Consider the following 17,655-nt stretch of genomic DNA (forward strand, 5'->3'; position numbering starts at 1 on the left):
TGTTCCAAGAGAAAATAGCAGAGGGTATTTATGCGCTGCGGTATTGGGAGCCTGCTCCGGGGCCTGAGCCAGGAAAAGGGCTTAGGACGTTCCTGGGTGAGATTTCTCCAGCAACAAAGGCTGAGGCCGCCCCAGGCCTGGCAACCGGCATGGGCACCAAGGAGGAGGGATGGGCTTGGATAAGACCCGTCGTTCTGCCCCAAACAACAGTCCTTAGGGCCCTTCTTCTTGACACCTCTCCCCAGACACCATATCCTTTTGTGGGGGACAGGCCAGCATAGGGCACTAACTTATCCAGCAAAATCTGCCCGCTCACCATCTCCTATTGCTCCCTCATGAAAACACATTCGGGCTCGCGTCACTATGCCCATTTCGCAGATGAAGAAACCCTGGTCCAGTAAGTGGCTGTGACATGCTTCAGTTCCGGCGGCTTGGAAAGTGGCTGAGCAGGGAAGGGAACGCAGGTTTGTGTGGATCTGGACGCCTAGAGGTTTCCTGCAGTAAAAAGCCACCCCCTCGTGCCTTCGTGTATCTGCCCAGGCAGAAGATCTGCACCAACCTTGAGACCTGCCATAACCCTGAGGGAGGGGGCCACGAATGAGAGGCTGGAAACCGCCGGGGTTGGGAGGGGAGAGGAGGGCAGGGCCTGAGGGCACCCCGGGGCTCGGGCTTGACACCCAGTTTTTGTGGACTTATTCCTCATGGATTAGCTTTCCGGTCAACCCCAAATTCTGTCACCAGCGGGCCTCCTGTTATCTGAGAAGGTCTATACAGAAAGGCATTGGAAAGAATGAGCACCTTACCCAAATTACAACTTAGTGTAAGTAGCTACCACCTAGTGATCTTGAGACAAGAGACCCAGGATGGTGGGTAGACTAAGCCTTGGGCAGTTTTCACCTAGGCGCCAGGTGGAGATATCACGGGAGGAGGAGGCTGGCTCCTATCGCAGGAAGAGGAGCTGGGAGACCTGGTTTCAGTCCTGCCTCTCCCACTCACTTGCTGTGTGACCTGGGTGTAGTCTCTGTCTCTGGCACTCAGTTTCCTTGTCTATAAAATAAGGGGATTGCGGTGAAGAATTTCTAAGACCCTTCCCAGGCAGGGGGGTGGGGCGAGAGATGCCACAGGGGTGGAGTAGTCCTGAAGACCAACCACATTGATGTTTGCTACAGGTCGCTCTGTGCCTCCCGGGCCTGCTCGCAGCCACCCTGTCCCTCCCCAATCCGCCTCGGCCTCTGAGAATTGGGGTCTGCTGGAGACCGCACCAGTGGTGACCCTGTCTTCAGGCGAAGGAGAGAGCCCCCCTGCCTGGGGTCTCCGCCGGTGGAGAGGTCTCTGGGGAGAGATGGGATATCTACTATCCTATACGGGGCAGGTCCATTCCAACTTTGCCTTAGGGGCTGAGGGTGCCTGACTCCCCATGTGCTGCTAAGCTTTTGGGGGGAAGTGGTGGTCCTTGCAGGGTGTGCACGTAGCCCTGGGATGGGGGAGGTGCTGGCAGGGTGTGCACGCAGCCCTCCATCTCGCTCCCAATACCTCAGTGTCCACATGCAGGACAATGGCACAGCCCTTTCAGCATCTGACCACACAGTCCCTGAGTTCAGTCATCGCAGATGAATTCACAGGGACCCCCTCAAAGAGATGGGAGGCTGTCTAGGACTTTGGATGAACCAAGCCACCAAATCTGTCCTTCTGTTGCTGAGGGTGATGACAGTTATACTCAAGATGCTTCTTTTCCCCAAATGGAAGTTGCTGTTTCCCACCAGGACACCCCAGAATTGCCTGGAGACTGAGGCACCAGCATGGTTCTGTGGGGGTCCTCCTAATCTACTGGATTCCCTCTCTGTTTCCTCTCGGCCTCCAGGGCCCTTCCCCCTCGCTCCCCTGTCTGCACAGAAGCTCCCCTCCGTCCCCAGCCATGGGTGCGCACCACTGGCCAGGTAGCGCTCTTAGAAGACATCTGAGCAGGCCAGGTAGGCAGATGCCGGGGAGTTGGGCCGGGGTCCCTCCCCTTAAGGGTACAGTCAGGCTGATGAGATTAATACACTGGTGGCTGTGCACAGGAGCGAGGGCTGGGAAGGGGGGGTACAGGACAGTCTCCCCTGGCTTTGGCCCCACCTGAGACTCCAGTGCAGGGGCCAAGGAGGAAGTGGGGCGTGGGGAGACAAGGGATGCGGTGGAGGAGGGGCTGAAGGGGCGGAGGGGAAGAAACACTGAAAAGTAAGGAGCAGGATGGGAAATCCAGAAACCAGGCAGAGGAAATGGGCAAAGAGAAGAAAAAAGAAAATGGAAAGGTAGGAGAAGGCAGAAGAAGGGCTAAGGGAGACAGGAGGAGTCTTAGGGGGATGACAATAGTGAAGTGCGAGCAGGTTTTTGCAAACCGCCCCCCCTCCCCCTGCACCCCCATCCCCAGCTGGCTCTGGGCTCTCAAAGTCCCCATTTCCCCACAGGTTCCCCGCACACGGTTCAGGTCGTTTTGCTTCTGCCTGTTGCCATGAACTTAAGATTCCGGGGACAGAGATCTCTAGGTCTGTGGTTCTCAGAGTGTGGTGCCCAGACCAGCAGCCCCAGCAGCCCCTGGGAGCTTGCTAGACAAGTGAGTTCTCAGGTCCCACCCCAGACCTGCGGACTCAGAAACTCTGGATGTGGGGCCCTCGGGGACTCTGGTGCCCCCGCTGACGTGTGAGGACCACTTGCTCTAGAGGTTCACACAAGTTGGAGTCCTCTCGAGAGCCTCTAGATGTACTCTGTGTGCGTAAGTGTGCATCCTGAGTGCTTCCGTCTGTCCATCGCAAGGGCTCCGGCCCCACAGAGGTTTGCCCAGCGCTGCAAACTCCCCGGCTGGGCCCCCGGCGGCTTCTCGGAGAGGCTCTCGGGGACAAGCTTCAGAGTGTGAGCACCACCCCCTCTGTCTTGCAATTCTCCCCTCCTCTGCCCTCTGCGACACTGAACTCCCATCTCCCCCTTGCCTCTGATGGTTCTCTCTCCCTCCTCCCCACTCCCACCCACGGGCATCCTAGGGTTCTTTCCTCAGCCCCCTCTTTCTCTCTGAACGCTCCTCTGTGAACCTAGTTCTCCCAACGCACATCTGAGTCTGGGCCCTGATCTCCCTGCCAAGGTGAAGGTCTCTGTCCCCTGCTGCCAGCCGGCCACCTGTCCCCGATGACCCTTGGATACCTCGGACCAATGGCGCCAAAGCTTAGCTCACACGTTCCCCCAAAGTCTGTCTCCTATTGCTGGGTTTTGCTTTTCTGTTTTTTCATCGTTTTGCCAGTCAGCAAGATATGCCCCCAGCCATCCTTCAACCTGTTTCATCTGGCGCCTTCTCTTCTTGCCTTAGCTCGCTCTACTCCAGCCACACTCATGGTTCCTTGAACATGCTGAGCATCTTCCTACCTCAGGGCCTTTACACTTGCCTTCCTCTCTGCCTGGAACACTCTTTTTTTTTTTTTTTTTTTTCAAGTATCCATGATTGTCTCAGATTCTCCCTTTCCTTCCGGTCTCTGACTGCTGTCACCCTAGCATTGAGGCCTTTCTTGGTGGCCAGCATAAGGCGGCAGCACTTCCCCCAACTCGTAAGCTCCCCTTACCCTGCCTAATGCTTCTCCATTGCACGGATCACCATCTGACAGATGATGGGGAAACTGACAATGTGTCTTCCCCCGCTAGAAGAAGGGCTCCATCAGGGTTGGGACTCTGTAGTTTTGTTCACCATTGAATTCCCAGGATCTAGCACCAGGTTCTCAAGGATGAATGAATGAACTACTGACACTCATAAGGTCCGCCCCTTCCTCAAGCCCCGGCCCTTAGACCTTCCCCTTAACCTAGACTTCCATAGCCTTCCCACCAGCCTCCTCACCTCTAGGCTCTCCTCCCTCGGTTCCATCCTCACATAGTAGCCAAACTGAGCACCCTGAAAATTATACCTCGGGTGAACCGCTCTCCTGCTCTGAAACCTCCAATGGCTCCCCATTGCCTCCCAGATACAGTTGCCTTGCTCTGGTGTCTAGGAGTCTCGAGGGCATTGTCCTCGCCCTCCCAGTCTTTGGCCTCACTGCTCTGCTTTCCGCACCTTCTCCTCCAGCCACATGGGATAGCATCCTTTCTCTAAACATGGCCTCTTTTTTTTTTTCTTCTCCTCTGCACAATCACCCATGCTGTTCCCTCCATCTGTTATATTTTTCTCACCCACATCCATTCTGCCCATGGAAATCCTACCCATCTGGAAGCCCCCTCCTCCATAGCCTCCCCCGATTCCTTCCGCCTCCTGAATTAGAAATTTCTCCCTCACATGAATTCCCCTGATCTTTTCTGTGTGCCCTCTCTTGGTATTTATTGATCATTGGGTATTGGTTGGGGTTCTATGAGCATACACCCTCTCTTCCTGGCTGGGCACAGCACATTTATGTGACTCTGCTAGAGTTGGGTCCTGGGGGACACCACTGCCTCAGTTCCCATGGGGCCAGCAGCATGGCCAGTGGGGAGAGACACCGCCGACGGAGACTGTGGGTTTCCAGCTGGTGGGGCTGCTTCTGTTCTGGGCTCCTCTGGGGCTAATGAGACCTGGGCCCCAGACCTGGCTCGGGCATTTACCGTGTCCTCTCTCTTCAGTCTCAGTTGCCTTCCCTGGAAGATGAGGACAAAGCCTACCTCTCTTACATGTGGCTCACATCCCTGAACCTGCACCCCAGGGACCTCACCAGGCCCTCTTGTTCTAGAATCCCACTGAGTTCCAAAGGGCTCCCTTTGTGGAGCCCACCAGGGCTGTCTGGCTCTTGCTCCCCAGTGCCCTCAAGGGGACAGAGCAACATGCTCTGCCTTGCTGAGAGCTGGCGCTTCTCTCTTCAGGGGTGACAGCTTCAATGACAAATTGGAAACTTGTGGGGCCCAGCTCTGCTTTTTTTCCTAGCACCAGGAGGCTTCCTGCCCCGGGGGGACCAAAGGCACGGAGAGGCCCTCTGCAAACCCTACACCGGAGCTTCTGGGACATCAAATGGTCTGAAAAAAATCAACTGACTTAATGACTTCAATGTACATGCATTAGAGTCACATGGATTAAATTTCTCTGAAAATACACAAGGGCTTTAAAAGCAGGGGCAGAGAATACTTAGCACAAGAGGAATTTGTTTGCTCTTTTCCTTTTTGTGTGTCTGTGAGTGTCGTTTTTGCTGCTGAAACCAAGACACGTGGCAAACTGTTCAAGGCTTTGCCCAGTTTGAGTCTGGAGTTGGGGCGCAATGGGCAGAAGGGGAAGGGTTAAGGAAATCAAGTGACATCCCCACCAGGTCTGTCCCCCTTCATCCTGAAGCTGATTACACCAGGCCCTGGTGCCCTTGACGTTCGAGGAGGCCCACAGCCTGGTAAATGGGGGCCAGGCCTCCTTGGCGCCTGTGGTGGAAGATAGCTGGTGGGTCCTTCTCTGCAGTGGTGCTGGGGCCTGGATTTCTGGGCAGGCACTGGGGAGTGATGTGGTCCCCTACTCGCATCTCCCCACCCTCAGGGGAGATGGTGATCCTCACGGGTCCCCCTGCGAGAGTCTCCTGGGGAGCTCTTTAAAACACACACTCCCTGGCCTCATTGCGGCCCAGGAGTTGCTGACCCGGGTGTGCCAGCCCTGCCTTAAGGGCTGGGAGCCAGGTCCATACCCAGGAGGCAGACTGTCAGAGGAAGACTCTCGACCAAGCGTCCAGAGGCCCCATTTCAGGGTTGGCTGCTTGCTCGCTGCAAGCCGCTCAGTCCCCACTGCCTGCTGTACACATTCACGTTTGGGGTATTTTCTGATCTTGCCTAACACCCTGAGATCGGTAAGTTCATATCCATTCTAGACACAAGCAAACAGAGGCACAGGGAGGCTGAGAGAGCTTCTCCCAAGGTCTTCCTCCGAGAGACGGTCTTTGGACAGCAAGCCGTTGCATCTGCCCTCCCTCTGAGCCGCCTGCTGGCATGGAGTTGAATCAACACGCACCACTGGAGCCGTCCCCGTGCATAATTTCCAGCCAGTGTCCCCCAAATGACACTGGCATCAACCTCTTTTCCTATGATCAACATCCACAGAGTCTTGTGTCTGAGCACAGCTCTTGGGATGCTGCCCTATAGGGCAGGAAAAATGGGGGCCGGGGGGTGGGAAGCGAAAAGCAAGTATCCAAGTTGGAAAAACGGGTGTCCCTGCAGTGGGGACAGGTTCCTGAAAGGCCCTGTGTGCTCCTGTCCGTTCTGCATGAGGTGCAGCTCCCTGGGGTTCCAGGGCCTCTCTGTCTCTCCCAACCCAGCTGTGACAGAAAACAAACCCAGGACACATGGCTACAGTGTAGTACCAGCCCTCTCCCACGATGTGCTCAGATCAGCAAAAGTGACCAGGAGTTGATTCTATCAGACCTTTCTGCTCCTCTAGGCTCAACCTCCAAGACTCCACTCAGACGCCCCTCTTCTATGAAGGCCTCCCAGAGACCCCAGGCACAGGGATTTCTCCTTTCAAACTCGGGCTGAGTTTCTTCTATGAGGAAGATGCTGTGTGGGCTGCTCTCAGACACAGGGAAACGAAGACGGTGTCCAGTAGGGGGGATGCACCGTGGGCCTAAGTGACTCCAACACAAGGTAGGAAGTGATATATGCCATCGGAGAGAGGGTTTAGGAAAGGTAAGGCCATTTTAGGCCAGGAGAAGGATCCAGAAAGCCGCATGGAGAAAGTGGCCTTACAAAGATGAACATAATTAACAGCAGCTCATATTTTGTCTTGTATTGTTTTTTAATTATTTCAAGGATATTAGTGCCGCCTCCTCAAATGGTCTGTGAGTTATTTGTGAGTGAAACCATGCCTTACTCACACTAATATTTTGCAGAAACTAGTAACGTTAACAGAAGCTTAATAAACAAATAGTAGTCAAAACAAATTCAATCTTGCCAAAGCCAGTTCCATTTAATCTTTTTTTTTTTTAATGTTTATTTGTTTTGAGAGAGAGAGGGAGAGAGAGAGAGAGAGAGAACACCAGCAGGGGTAGGGGTGGAGAGAGAGGAGAGAGAGAATCCCAAGCAGGATCTACACTGTCAGCGCAGAGCCTGACACAGGGCTCAAACTCACAAACCATGAGATCATGACCTGAGCTGAAATCAAGACTCAGGTGCTTAACCAATTGAGTCACCCAGGCACCCCCAGTTCCATTCAATCTTTAACCCTTCTTCACAGCACATACAAAATATGTACCATATTTTGGGGCTGGTTGAGAGAGATTTAAATCATTAATTTAGTCTTTTGGGGCACCTGGGTGGCTCAGTTGGTTAAGTGTCTGACTTTGGCTCAGGTCATGATCTCGCAGTCTGTGGGTTCAAGCCCCGCGTCGGGTTCTGTGCTGACAGCTCAGAGCCTGGAGCCTGCTTCAGATTCTGTGTCTCCCTTTCTCTCTACCCCTCCTCTGCTCATGCTCTGTCTCTCTCTGTCTCTCAAAAATGAATAAACATTAAAAAATGTTTTAAATCATTATTTTAGTCTTTCAAAATATGTTCTTTTGAGCATCTACTAACTGCCAGGGATTATACCCCTCATTTCAGAAAGAAAGACAATGAAACAGGCAATCACTATCCAGTTTGATGAAAGTTATGAAAAACAAAATACAGAATTCTATGGGGCAACTACTCTGGTGATGGGAAGGGATGGTCAGAGAAGGTTTCTCAGAGGAAGTGAAATCTCATTTGATAAAAGAACGTGGACTTTCAATTCTAGCCATAAACAAATTATGAAAGCTAGATAAAACACACGTAACAACTATTTTCAGGCACTGGGCAGCAATCAATGCAGAGCTCGGTACTCCGAAAAGGCAAGCAGAGGAGCTAAATCCACACTCACCCCGGCCCTCTACATGAGGGAACTTTCCTTATTTGGGCACAGGGGAATAAAATCCAGAGAGCAGCAGCCGTGCTGAGTGGAGGAAACAGTGATTAAGGCTGGGGCTGAAACTAGGATTTGGTAGGGGCAGGCAGAAGGGAGACAACCACAGAAAAAGAGCCCCCCAAACTCTGCTAACATTTTCCCTCAGGATCCTTGGCTGACTCCTAAGCTGCGTATGCATCCTGTGAGACTCTAGAAAATCTGCTGGTGGGGAAGAGTTTTTAGAGGCTGTCCGATGCCTGGGAGATGTTGGGGTTCATGCCTGATCTGAATGGAGAAACTTTGATGACTATTGTGGGCTTTCAGGGGAGATCCCAGAAAATCCATGCCTTAGGAATTAAGGCCACACCCTAAGAGGAAGGACAAAACTAGATGATAGCTGCCCTAACCAAGGCCCAAACAAAGCCATGGTAAGATCTAGGTGATTTCATCAGTATTTTAATTGCCTCTCAGAACAAAATATATAATTCTTTATTTTATTTTATCCTATTTTATTTTATTTTATTTTATTTTACAATGCTTATTTATTTATTTTGAGAGAGAGAGAGAGAGAGAGAGAGAGAGAGAAGGAAAGAGAGGGAAAGAGAGAGAGAGAGAGAGAGAGAGAGAGAGAGAGAGAGCAAGCATGGAAGGGGCAGAGAGAGACGGAGAGAGAATCCCAAGCAGGCTTCATGCTGCCAATGCAGAGCCCAATACAGAGCTTGAACCCATGAACTGTGAGATCATGACCTGAGCCAAAACCAAGAGTTGGATGCTTAACAAACTGAGCCACCTAGGTGCCCTGAAAATGTATAATTCTTTTAAAGAAGGTAACATAATCTATAGCCTCTACTGTGTAACATTCACAATGTCCAGCATAGACTAAAATAAAAAATTACTAAACAGGCAAAGAATCAGGATAATCAACTGATAATCATAAGATAAACAGTCATTAGAAGCAGACCCAGAGATGATCCAGATATTGGAGTTAGCCAAGGACTTCAAAATAACTATGATTAGTATGTAAAAAAAAAAAAGACTAAAAAATCAACAAATGGGAGAAAGATTATTTTAATAGAATTAGGATCTATAAAAAAGAATCAAATTGAAATTCAGGAGCTGCAAAATAAAATATCTGTAATTAAGAATATATCAGATGCATTTAGCTACACAGTATACCTCATGTACATAGAAACAGAATTCCTGAGAATATATCAATGGAAAAATTTTTTTAGAAAAATCAATGAGTATAGTTAACCATATTAACAAAATAAAGGAGAAGAACCATATAACACTGCAGTCTTTGCAGAAAAAGCACCTGATAAAATTCAGCACTTACTCACACACACACATATACACACACAACCTCAGAAAAGTAGGAATAGGAAAAAAAACTTCCTTAATCTGAAGGTATCTATAACAAATGAATAAGCTATAGTCAAAATCTTATTTAATTGTGAAATACTGTAAGTTTTCCCTCTTATAAAGGAAATAAGAAAAGTGTGTTCAATGTCACAATTTCTATTCAACTTTGTACTGAAGGTCCTGACCATTGCAATTAGGCAATTTAAATAAATAAAAGCTACAAAGACTGGAAAACAAGAAATAAAACTGTAATTATTTCAAATGATCTGATTGTATACCCAGGAAATTCAGAAGAATAGTATCAAACTATTAGAAATAATAAGTTAATTTCATAATATTGCTGGATATAATGTAAGGATACAAAACCAACCATATTTTTATTTTTTTACATTTTGTTTTAGAGAGAGAGTGTGTGCGAGCCGGGGAAAAGGGGCAGAGGAAGAGAGAGAGAGAGAGAGAGAGAGAGAGAGAGAGAGAGAGAGAGAGAGAATCCCAAGCAGGCTCCACACTCAATGCAGAGGCTGATGTGGGGCTCAATCCCACAATCCCAGGACCACATCCTGAGCCAAAATCAAGAGTCAGACACCCAACCAACTGAGCCATCCAGGTACCCTGACTGTCTTTTCCTATACTACCAAAAAAAAAAAAAAAAAAAAAAAAGATTAGAAAATGAAATAACATTCCACTTTAATTAGCATAAAATAGCAAATACCTAGGAGTTAATGTCGTAAAAGACACAAGAATTTTACACTGAAAACTTGAAAGCACTATTGAGAGAAGCACTGTTAGTTTTCTTAAACAGGATGTATAAGAAACACTAACCATAAGACAGTTTTACAAGTTAAACTTTATTAAAGTTAAGAACTTCTGTTCCTTGAAAGATACCATCAAGAGAATGAAAAAGCATATCACAGACTAGGAGTTCTTTGCAATGCTTTTCTCTGACAAAGGATTTGTATGAGGAATATGTTTTTTAAAATTCTATAAGACGATAAGGAAAAGAAACACAACACAATTTTTCAAATGGGCAAAAGTCACAAATCAGACACTTCACAAAACGGGATACCAAAAGGCCAGTACATTCACACAAAATTACTCAACAGCATTAGTCGCTATAGTAACCCAAGTTTAACTCACAAGGAGATACCACCGGAATAGCTAAAATCGAAAAGACTGATAATACCAAGTGTTAGTGAAAATATGGAGCGATGGAAACTCCATTACATTACTAAAGGAAAGTTGAAATTGGCAAATCATTTTGGAAAAAAGTGCTTGGCAGATCATACTAAAGCTACATTACCTACCCTTTAACTCAGCGATTCTCCTCCTGAGTATACACCCGATAAAAATGAGAGCAGACATCCACCAAAAGACATATATGAGAATGTTAATAGCATCTCCACTCAAATTAGCCAAAAAACGGAAACAACCCAAATATCCATCAATAATTAAGTGAATAAATACACTGCTGCAGTGGAATATTACGCCAGTGAAGGAGCACGAAGTATAATACATTCCGCGATATATTAAACCCCAAAGACATAATGTTGAGTAAAACAGGTCAGGTATAAATGAGTACTTACAGTATGATACCATCTATATGAAGTGCAAAACCAGGCAAAACAAATCTGGTGACAGTGGTCAAAATAGGGATTACTTGGAGGGGCACTGACTGCCCCTCCCGTGTGACAGGGGTCACACGGGAGCTTTCTGAGGGGCTGGAAATGTTCTGGATCATGTTCTGGAAGGTGATGACATGGGCCTATACATAGGTAAAATTTCACTGAGCTGTACAGTGGAGATGTCTACATTTTATTGTGTCTAGTTACACCTCAAAAGAAAGACAATAAGATACTCCTTTAAAAAAATATGAGAGGATTAGCCAGATCAGCATGGTGGGGTAAGGTGAGGGGGGAAGGTAGGAGACGACATCACTGAGGGAGGGAATAGCATGTGCAAAGAAGGTCTAGAGGGAGAACTGGAAAAAGAGAAAAAATTCAGTTTGGCTAGAGTGTTGACTACAAGAAAGGAGTGGAGAAAGTGGAAGGAGAAGAGGCTGGGGAGGGTCGGCAGAGGCAACACTGGGAAGAGAGCAGGGTAGAACGTTTATCGCCACTGTTTGTGTGGTCCCTTGACTCGTCAGGGGTATCTAAGAGGGCCAAGAGAGGCCCAGCCTCTTCCATTTCGGGAAGGAGGGCCTTGCCTTCTGGCAGCTAAAACCCAAGCAGAGGGAGAAGAATGGCGATTAATAGTACATGTGTGGGGCAGATCTTACTGGGGTGCTGAAAACGTTCCAAGACTGATTTATAGCAATGGCTGCATAACTTAGTAAATTTGTTTTAAAAAAAAAATCATTGACTTGGGGAAAAAAAAAAAAAAAAACATTGACCTGTACACTTGAAAAGAGTGCTTTATGATACGTAAAATATAAGCCAATAAAGTTATTTTTAAAAGTCAGAGGCAGACCTTCCCCCCTCTTGATAGTCCCTGCCCCCAGAGGCGTTCCTGGCCCTCTCCCCCCACCCTGTCTCACTCTCGCTTTCCTCTGCCCCACCTTCGCCTGTGGTTTAGCTTGTGAGCACACACACCCATCCTCAGAGACACTACCCCACTGATGAGACACTGAGGCCCTGAGAGCAGACGGGAAGGGGTAACTATCGGTTCTGGATGCCTGCTACCTATGCTGTCACATAACGTGCCACCTGTGCTATTTTCATTCCCATTTCTCAGATGAGAAGATGGAGGGCCTGACGTGGAATGCTCGAGGTTTCATAGTCAAGGGCAGATGATATGAAGCCAGGACAAGAAGTCAAGTCACTGGACATGAAGGTGTCTACACGTGAGGGCCACTGTGGGCAGCCAATGGAGGGGCTGGGTGTGGGGGGGGGTCCAGGGCTGGGTGGGGTGACAGCTCTCACTCACCACTTTTTTTCTTTTCTTTTCTTTTTGACAGAAAGAAAGAGAGAGCATGCACAAATGGAGGAGGGGCAGAGACAGAGGGAGGGAGAGAATCTCCGCTCAGTGCAAAGCCTGATGCGGGGCTCAGTCTCACCAAGTGTGAGATCATGACCTGAGCAAAAATCAAGAGTTGGACGCTTAACCAATGAGCCGCCCGGGCGCCCCTCACTCACCACTTATTGCCACTGATGTCATGCTGCTGCACTGTGTAACCGAAGAAGGCGGCCCTGGAGCCAGCGATGATTCGAGGCTTCCTGGTGTCCATGTTGAAGGTGTCCGTGAACCCTGGGGTGGGGAGAAGAGGATAGTCAGGCAGGAAGAGGTCTGGGCCCCAGTTGGTTGATGGTCCCCACTGGCAGGTCTTGGGTGTGGGAGGAGTATGGTCCCCTGTCCTTGGGGAGCCGCCATATGAGGTGGTTAATGTAGTCCCTGCTTTGGGGAGCCCACAGTCTGATAGGAGAGGTAGGAGAGGCGCACCCCCTGCCCTGCAAGAGCCATAATCTGATAGGGGAGGCATAAAACCTACTCTCAAGTACACCAGGTCTGACTGGGAAGACCTGGTCCCTCCTTCTGAGAAGGCCAGTCTCATGGTAGGGGTGGGGAGAAGATAGCTCCTTTCCTCTTCCACTATCCCTACCTCCAACTCCACTCCTTTTAGCTTCTGCTGGTTTCCTCTTCCATTTCGTTCTCTCTTTTCTCTCCTTTCTCCTCCTCCTGTCCCTCCTGCTCCTCCCTCTCTTCCTCCCGCTCATCTCTGCCTGCTAAAGAGTCAAGGAACTGCCTTCCCACCTGTCCCCCGCCAAGCCTTGGTTCCTAGTGGCCATGACTCCAGCTCTACTGGCTCACCACCACCTTCTGAACTGATTTGCAAAGCTCTGCCTGACTTCAGTTGGGGGTCACTGCTCGGCTGGGGCAGTTGACGCAAAGCAGAGAAACAGTCTCGTAACCCTTTCACCCTGGCCTCTAAGGTTTTCCTTGTTTCGTTAGGTCACGTGTCAATGAACCGATTCCACCTGCCAGACAGCCTTGGTGTTGAACCTTTGGCATTCTTGTGCAAATCACAAGAAACAACAACTCACATCTGCATGGCAGCTTGGTTCCGGAGTCTCTTCACATCTGCCACCATTTTCCCTCACAGGACCTTGGGAGAATGAACAAGCATCATCCACATTTGGCAAAGGGGGATCCAGTGCCAAAGTGGTTACAAGGCTTGTCCAAGGGTGCACAGGGGGTCAGTGGTAGCAGCAAGAACGAGGACCTGAGATGCCTGCTCTTTGACTCCTTCCCTCCACGAGGCATTTTCAGGGCATGTCTGGCCTCCTTACCCATTATTAGTAGTAGGAACACCAAACTTGGGACCCATGGGACTTGAGGGGTGGGATCCTACCATCAGCCCAAATTTTCAGATTAGTGAAATACAATCAGTAGAATAGAATAGAATAGAATAGAATAGAATAGAATAGAATAGAATAGACAGAATATCACTTCCCCCCCCTTTCACGTATGTGTAGGGCGTGAAATACACGTTTATGTATTTCAAAGAACTTTTACATATATGTTACCCATTTGACCTCTATGACAGCCCTGTGACGTGGGTAGCAAAGGGTAGCCTGCGGGACAGGGACTCTGAATGTGAGGCTAGTACCTTGAGTGTCCCACTGTCCTGCCCATGGACACTGAATCCCCGGGCTGAGTATCTGAGGGGGATGCCCAGGGGCACCTACTTGAACAAGACCTATTGTAAAAGAACAAGTCGTTTCTTCCACACTTTCTTTTTTGCTCTGCGAATGGATGCAGTGGCCAAAAGTTTCATCATTAGAGTCATTGAATTAGAGTCCCGGAGGGAAAACTGGAACTCCTTGGAGTCGGGATATTAGATATATGTTATCTCCCTTGTCTATGTCAATTGGTTATTAGTGCTGCCTGGAGCACTGTGTTAAGAGAGATTCTGAGGTCAAGTCTGTGCTCGGTGGGCAAGACTAGTGTGATCAATGAGCGGGATGGATCCTGCCATGGAAACAGGAGAGGACAGTGGCAGCAAGCTGCTATGTAGCTGTCCTCATATTCCTAATCTGCCACAGGAATTTAGTGTCATGGCCCAGAGTGGGGCTGGGAGACGTACTTAACTCATTAGCGCCTTATTTACCAGGCCCAGACTCTGAACAGACTTATCAGCCTGGTTAGCAGCAGGCAGCCTCAGGAAAGGGGACCCTGGTCAGGTGAGCCCAGGGGGAGGAACCAAGGACCCTGGTTCTTGGCCAGTAAGGGCATGTCCTGGAAGAGAAAGGGACGATAGTGTCACCTATGCAGGGCTGGGAGGTGGGCAGCGAGGGGTCGAAGAAGCAGGGTTTGCAGACAAGGAACTCGCTCTCTCTCCAAATCCGTTCCAGGAGTGAACACACATACACACACGCACACACACATGCACACACATATACATGTGCACACGCAATACACGCGCGCACACATGCTTGTGTGCACACACACAGGCCTGTGTGCACACACATGCACATTTACAGGCACAGGCCACATCCCTGATGGTGTGCAACACTTTGTCTGGCTCCCTGGCGCCCCCTGGAGACACCCCATGGTGTCCCTGGTCCTCTTCTGTATCTGACCTCAGCAGGAGGAGGTGACCCTGAAGAAGGGGAAGGCACATTCTGGCCGTCAGGACCCTCCCACCATTTCCAGGCCTACAGGAGGGTGAGGGCCAGGGAAGATGAGGCCATAAATTGTGTCTTTGAGGTCCTCCCACTGCCAGTGCTTCTTGTGTGAACATGGCCAGGGGGTCCCTCCAAGATCTGTCAGATCCTGTTACTCCTCAGCCCCATACCCTCCACTGGGTTCCCACCCCACTCAGTCATAGCCAGACTCCTTACCTGCAAGGCCCTGTGTGACCACGCCCTCCCCGCCCCCGTGCTGTTCTTTCTTTTTATAAATTTTTTTTTAATGTTTACTTATTTTTGAGACAGAGACAGAGCATGAACAGGGGAGGGGCAGAGAGAGAGGGAGACGCAGAATCTGAAGCAGCTCCAGGCTCCGGGCTGTCAGCACAGAGCCTGATTGGGGGCTTGAACCCACGAATGGCGAGAACATGACCTGAGCGGAAGTCAGATGCCCAACCGACTGAACCACCCAGCCGCCCCTCATGCTGTTCTTTCTGCTCATTTCCTGTCCTCCCTCCTCCATCCATCTGCTCCAGCCACGCTTTCCCCACTGGTCGGTCCTAATGATGCCTCAGACCGCCCTCTGCTCAGCGCCTTTGCCCTGGCTGTTCCCTCTGCCTGGAACACTCCTCCCCGGTCAGCTGCACAGCTCACCCCTCAAGTCATCCAGGTGTCTGTCTCAGTGCCATCTTACCCACCACCGGGCCATCCCGTCACTTTCCGTCCCCCTTCTCCTCCATTTTTCCTGACAGCACTTATCACAAACATATTACATATTTATCTGTTTTTCATCATGCGGCTGATAGACCATAATATTCCTATGTTCTCTAAGTGGCAGGAAACACTGCTGTACCCTCAGCTTCTCCTTAGCCCTTGGTGCCTGGTCATAGGTATCGACTGACTGGATGGCTGGGAACCAGGCGCCACGTTGGGCTGGGATGCCCTCTCCCCTCCATGAGGAAAAGGGGAAAGAAAAGGATATTTCCTGAGCACTGAGATGTTCCGGGTATGATTCTAGGCATCTAACCATCGATTTTACATTAATTAGTTAGATCTTACATCAGCCCTGTGAGATAGGTATTATCCTACCTGTAGGAGGTTAAATAATTTGCCCTAAATCACTCAGCTGGGAGGAGATCAGAGCAAGTCCATGATCAAATAGCTCAGGGCACTGGGGTGATGTGTTACCCCTGGGAGACCAGCCTTTTATAACAAGGACCCAATAGGGAGGAGGGAATATTTTTTTCAGAGAAGGGGGTCTTCCCTGCCCTCTGCCCTCAGGGGCCACCTCCTCTGCTTTGGAATTCTGCTGGGAGAAGGAAATGGAGAGAAGGCGGATCCCTGTTCTCCTTCCCTCACCTGGGGGTCTGTCTAGGACCAGTCTAGTCTCCCCTGCACCCCCACCCCCAACCTCCTGGGGATAGGATTAGTGAAGCCAGCCACAGGCTAGAGGACAAAAGCCCTCAGGGCCAGGGTATTAAGTTACAAAGTGGTGGTGTCCTCACTGGCGTGGGCATTTGCTTCTGATCAAACCAAGCCAGAGAATGCGTTTCCTAAAAGTGATGTCAAGTCGGATGCTCTGACCTCAGCTTCCAATGAGATCTCTGGCCCACTCCTCTGATGGCAGATGGCTTTCACACGTGGGGAATGTACTCTTCTCCGAGATTTACGATCTCCAAATACCAATAAAACAAAACAAAGTTGTTTTTGACGGGAATCGACAGGCCAGTCGCAGAGACGCTGGGAGACTGGCTGCTTTTCTGCCCTTGCTATTGATGACAGAGGGTGGAAACCCACAATTCTTGGGCTGCTCTCCTGTGGACTGTGGCCAAAGTTACATCAGCTTTTTCAGAAGCTTATCTGTATTTTTAAAAAGCACCAGTCAGTCCCTAGAAGGGATGGAAATCACAGCCCTGAGCTTGAGTACCACTGCAGGCTAAGGTGAACACCATGGCCCCGTTACCAGGTGGGGTAGTCCCAGTCCCAAATGCTGAGGCACGCTGGCCAGCACGCATCCAGAGCTCCTTTTGGCCAACAGCTCCATTGGGAGCCCTCACTCTAGCTCAAGGTCGGCTGCTGGGCTTCCATGCTGCACTGGTCCATTTTCATGGCTCACCCCCCACTGCCCAGCCCGGTCCCAAATCCTCCACACGTCTGCAGACTCACTTGTGCTAGTTTTCCTCTGGCTGCCTGCGTGCAGTTACCAAGGGCCCCTTTCTGCTCCCTAAGATGCCCCTTCCTCCCGCTCTGGGGCCTTTGCACTTGCTGCCTCTCTGATGAACTTCTCATCCTCATCAAATCTCAGCACAAATGTCACATCCCCTCTCATCCCCAGAAGCCTCCCTGACCCCCGATTATACCAGGTCTTGCCTGATGATCTCATCACCTCTTGTACTCACCAGTACAAGTGACGTCTTTATTATCACAGTTAGTAGTTGGAACTGGTGTGATCATTTGGTTGATGGCGGCTCCACGAACGCCAGATAGGGTCTGTTTACTCACTGCTGGCTTCAGCACCCAGCCCGGGGCTAGCCCCGAACAGCACTGAGGGGTGAGCAAGACAGGAAGAGAGTGGGGAGCCTACCAGATAGGGAGAGCTGCGTGGAGAGAAAGTGCAAGGCTGTGACCAGTCTGCCATGATGCTTAGAGAAGGCAGGGACCATGGTGGGCTAGGGCAGCCAGGAGGCTTCTGGGGCTGTGATCTCAGCCTGGAAGGTTGATGCATACAAATTGGTGAGGTGGCCCAAAGGCAGTAGGCAGGAATTTCTGGTGTGAAGGGAAGGAGAAGAGAAGAGCCTGCCTGGCACA

General features: G+C 50.0%; 1 protein-coding gene across 1 annotated transcript in view; it reads right to left on the reverse strand.

Annotated features, from left to right (window-relative positions):
• The window catches only part of ITGA11 (integrin subunit alpha 11), a 129,486-nt gene that overhangs the window by 80,052 nt on the left and 31,779 nt on the right, over positions 1-17,655 (reverse strand). The window contains exon 2 of the mRNA XM_086711036.1: positions 12,355-12,466. Coding sequence (XP_086567162.1) covers positions 12,355-12,466 — 112 coding nt within the window. The remainder of the gene's footprint in view (positions 1-12,354; positions 12,467-17,655) is intronic.

This window comes from Puma concolor, chromosome B3 (assembly GCF_028749965.1).
Source record: "Puma concolor isolate L17-30 chromosome B3, mPumCon1.1.hap2, whole genome shotgun sequence".
Classification (NCBI taxonomy): domain Eukaryota; kingdom Metazoa; phylum Chordata; class Mammalia; order Carnivora; family Felidae; genus Puma; species Puma concolor.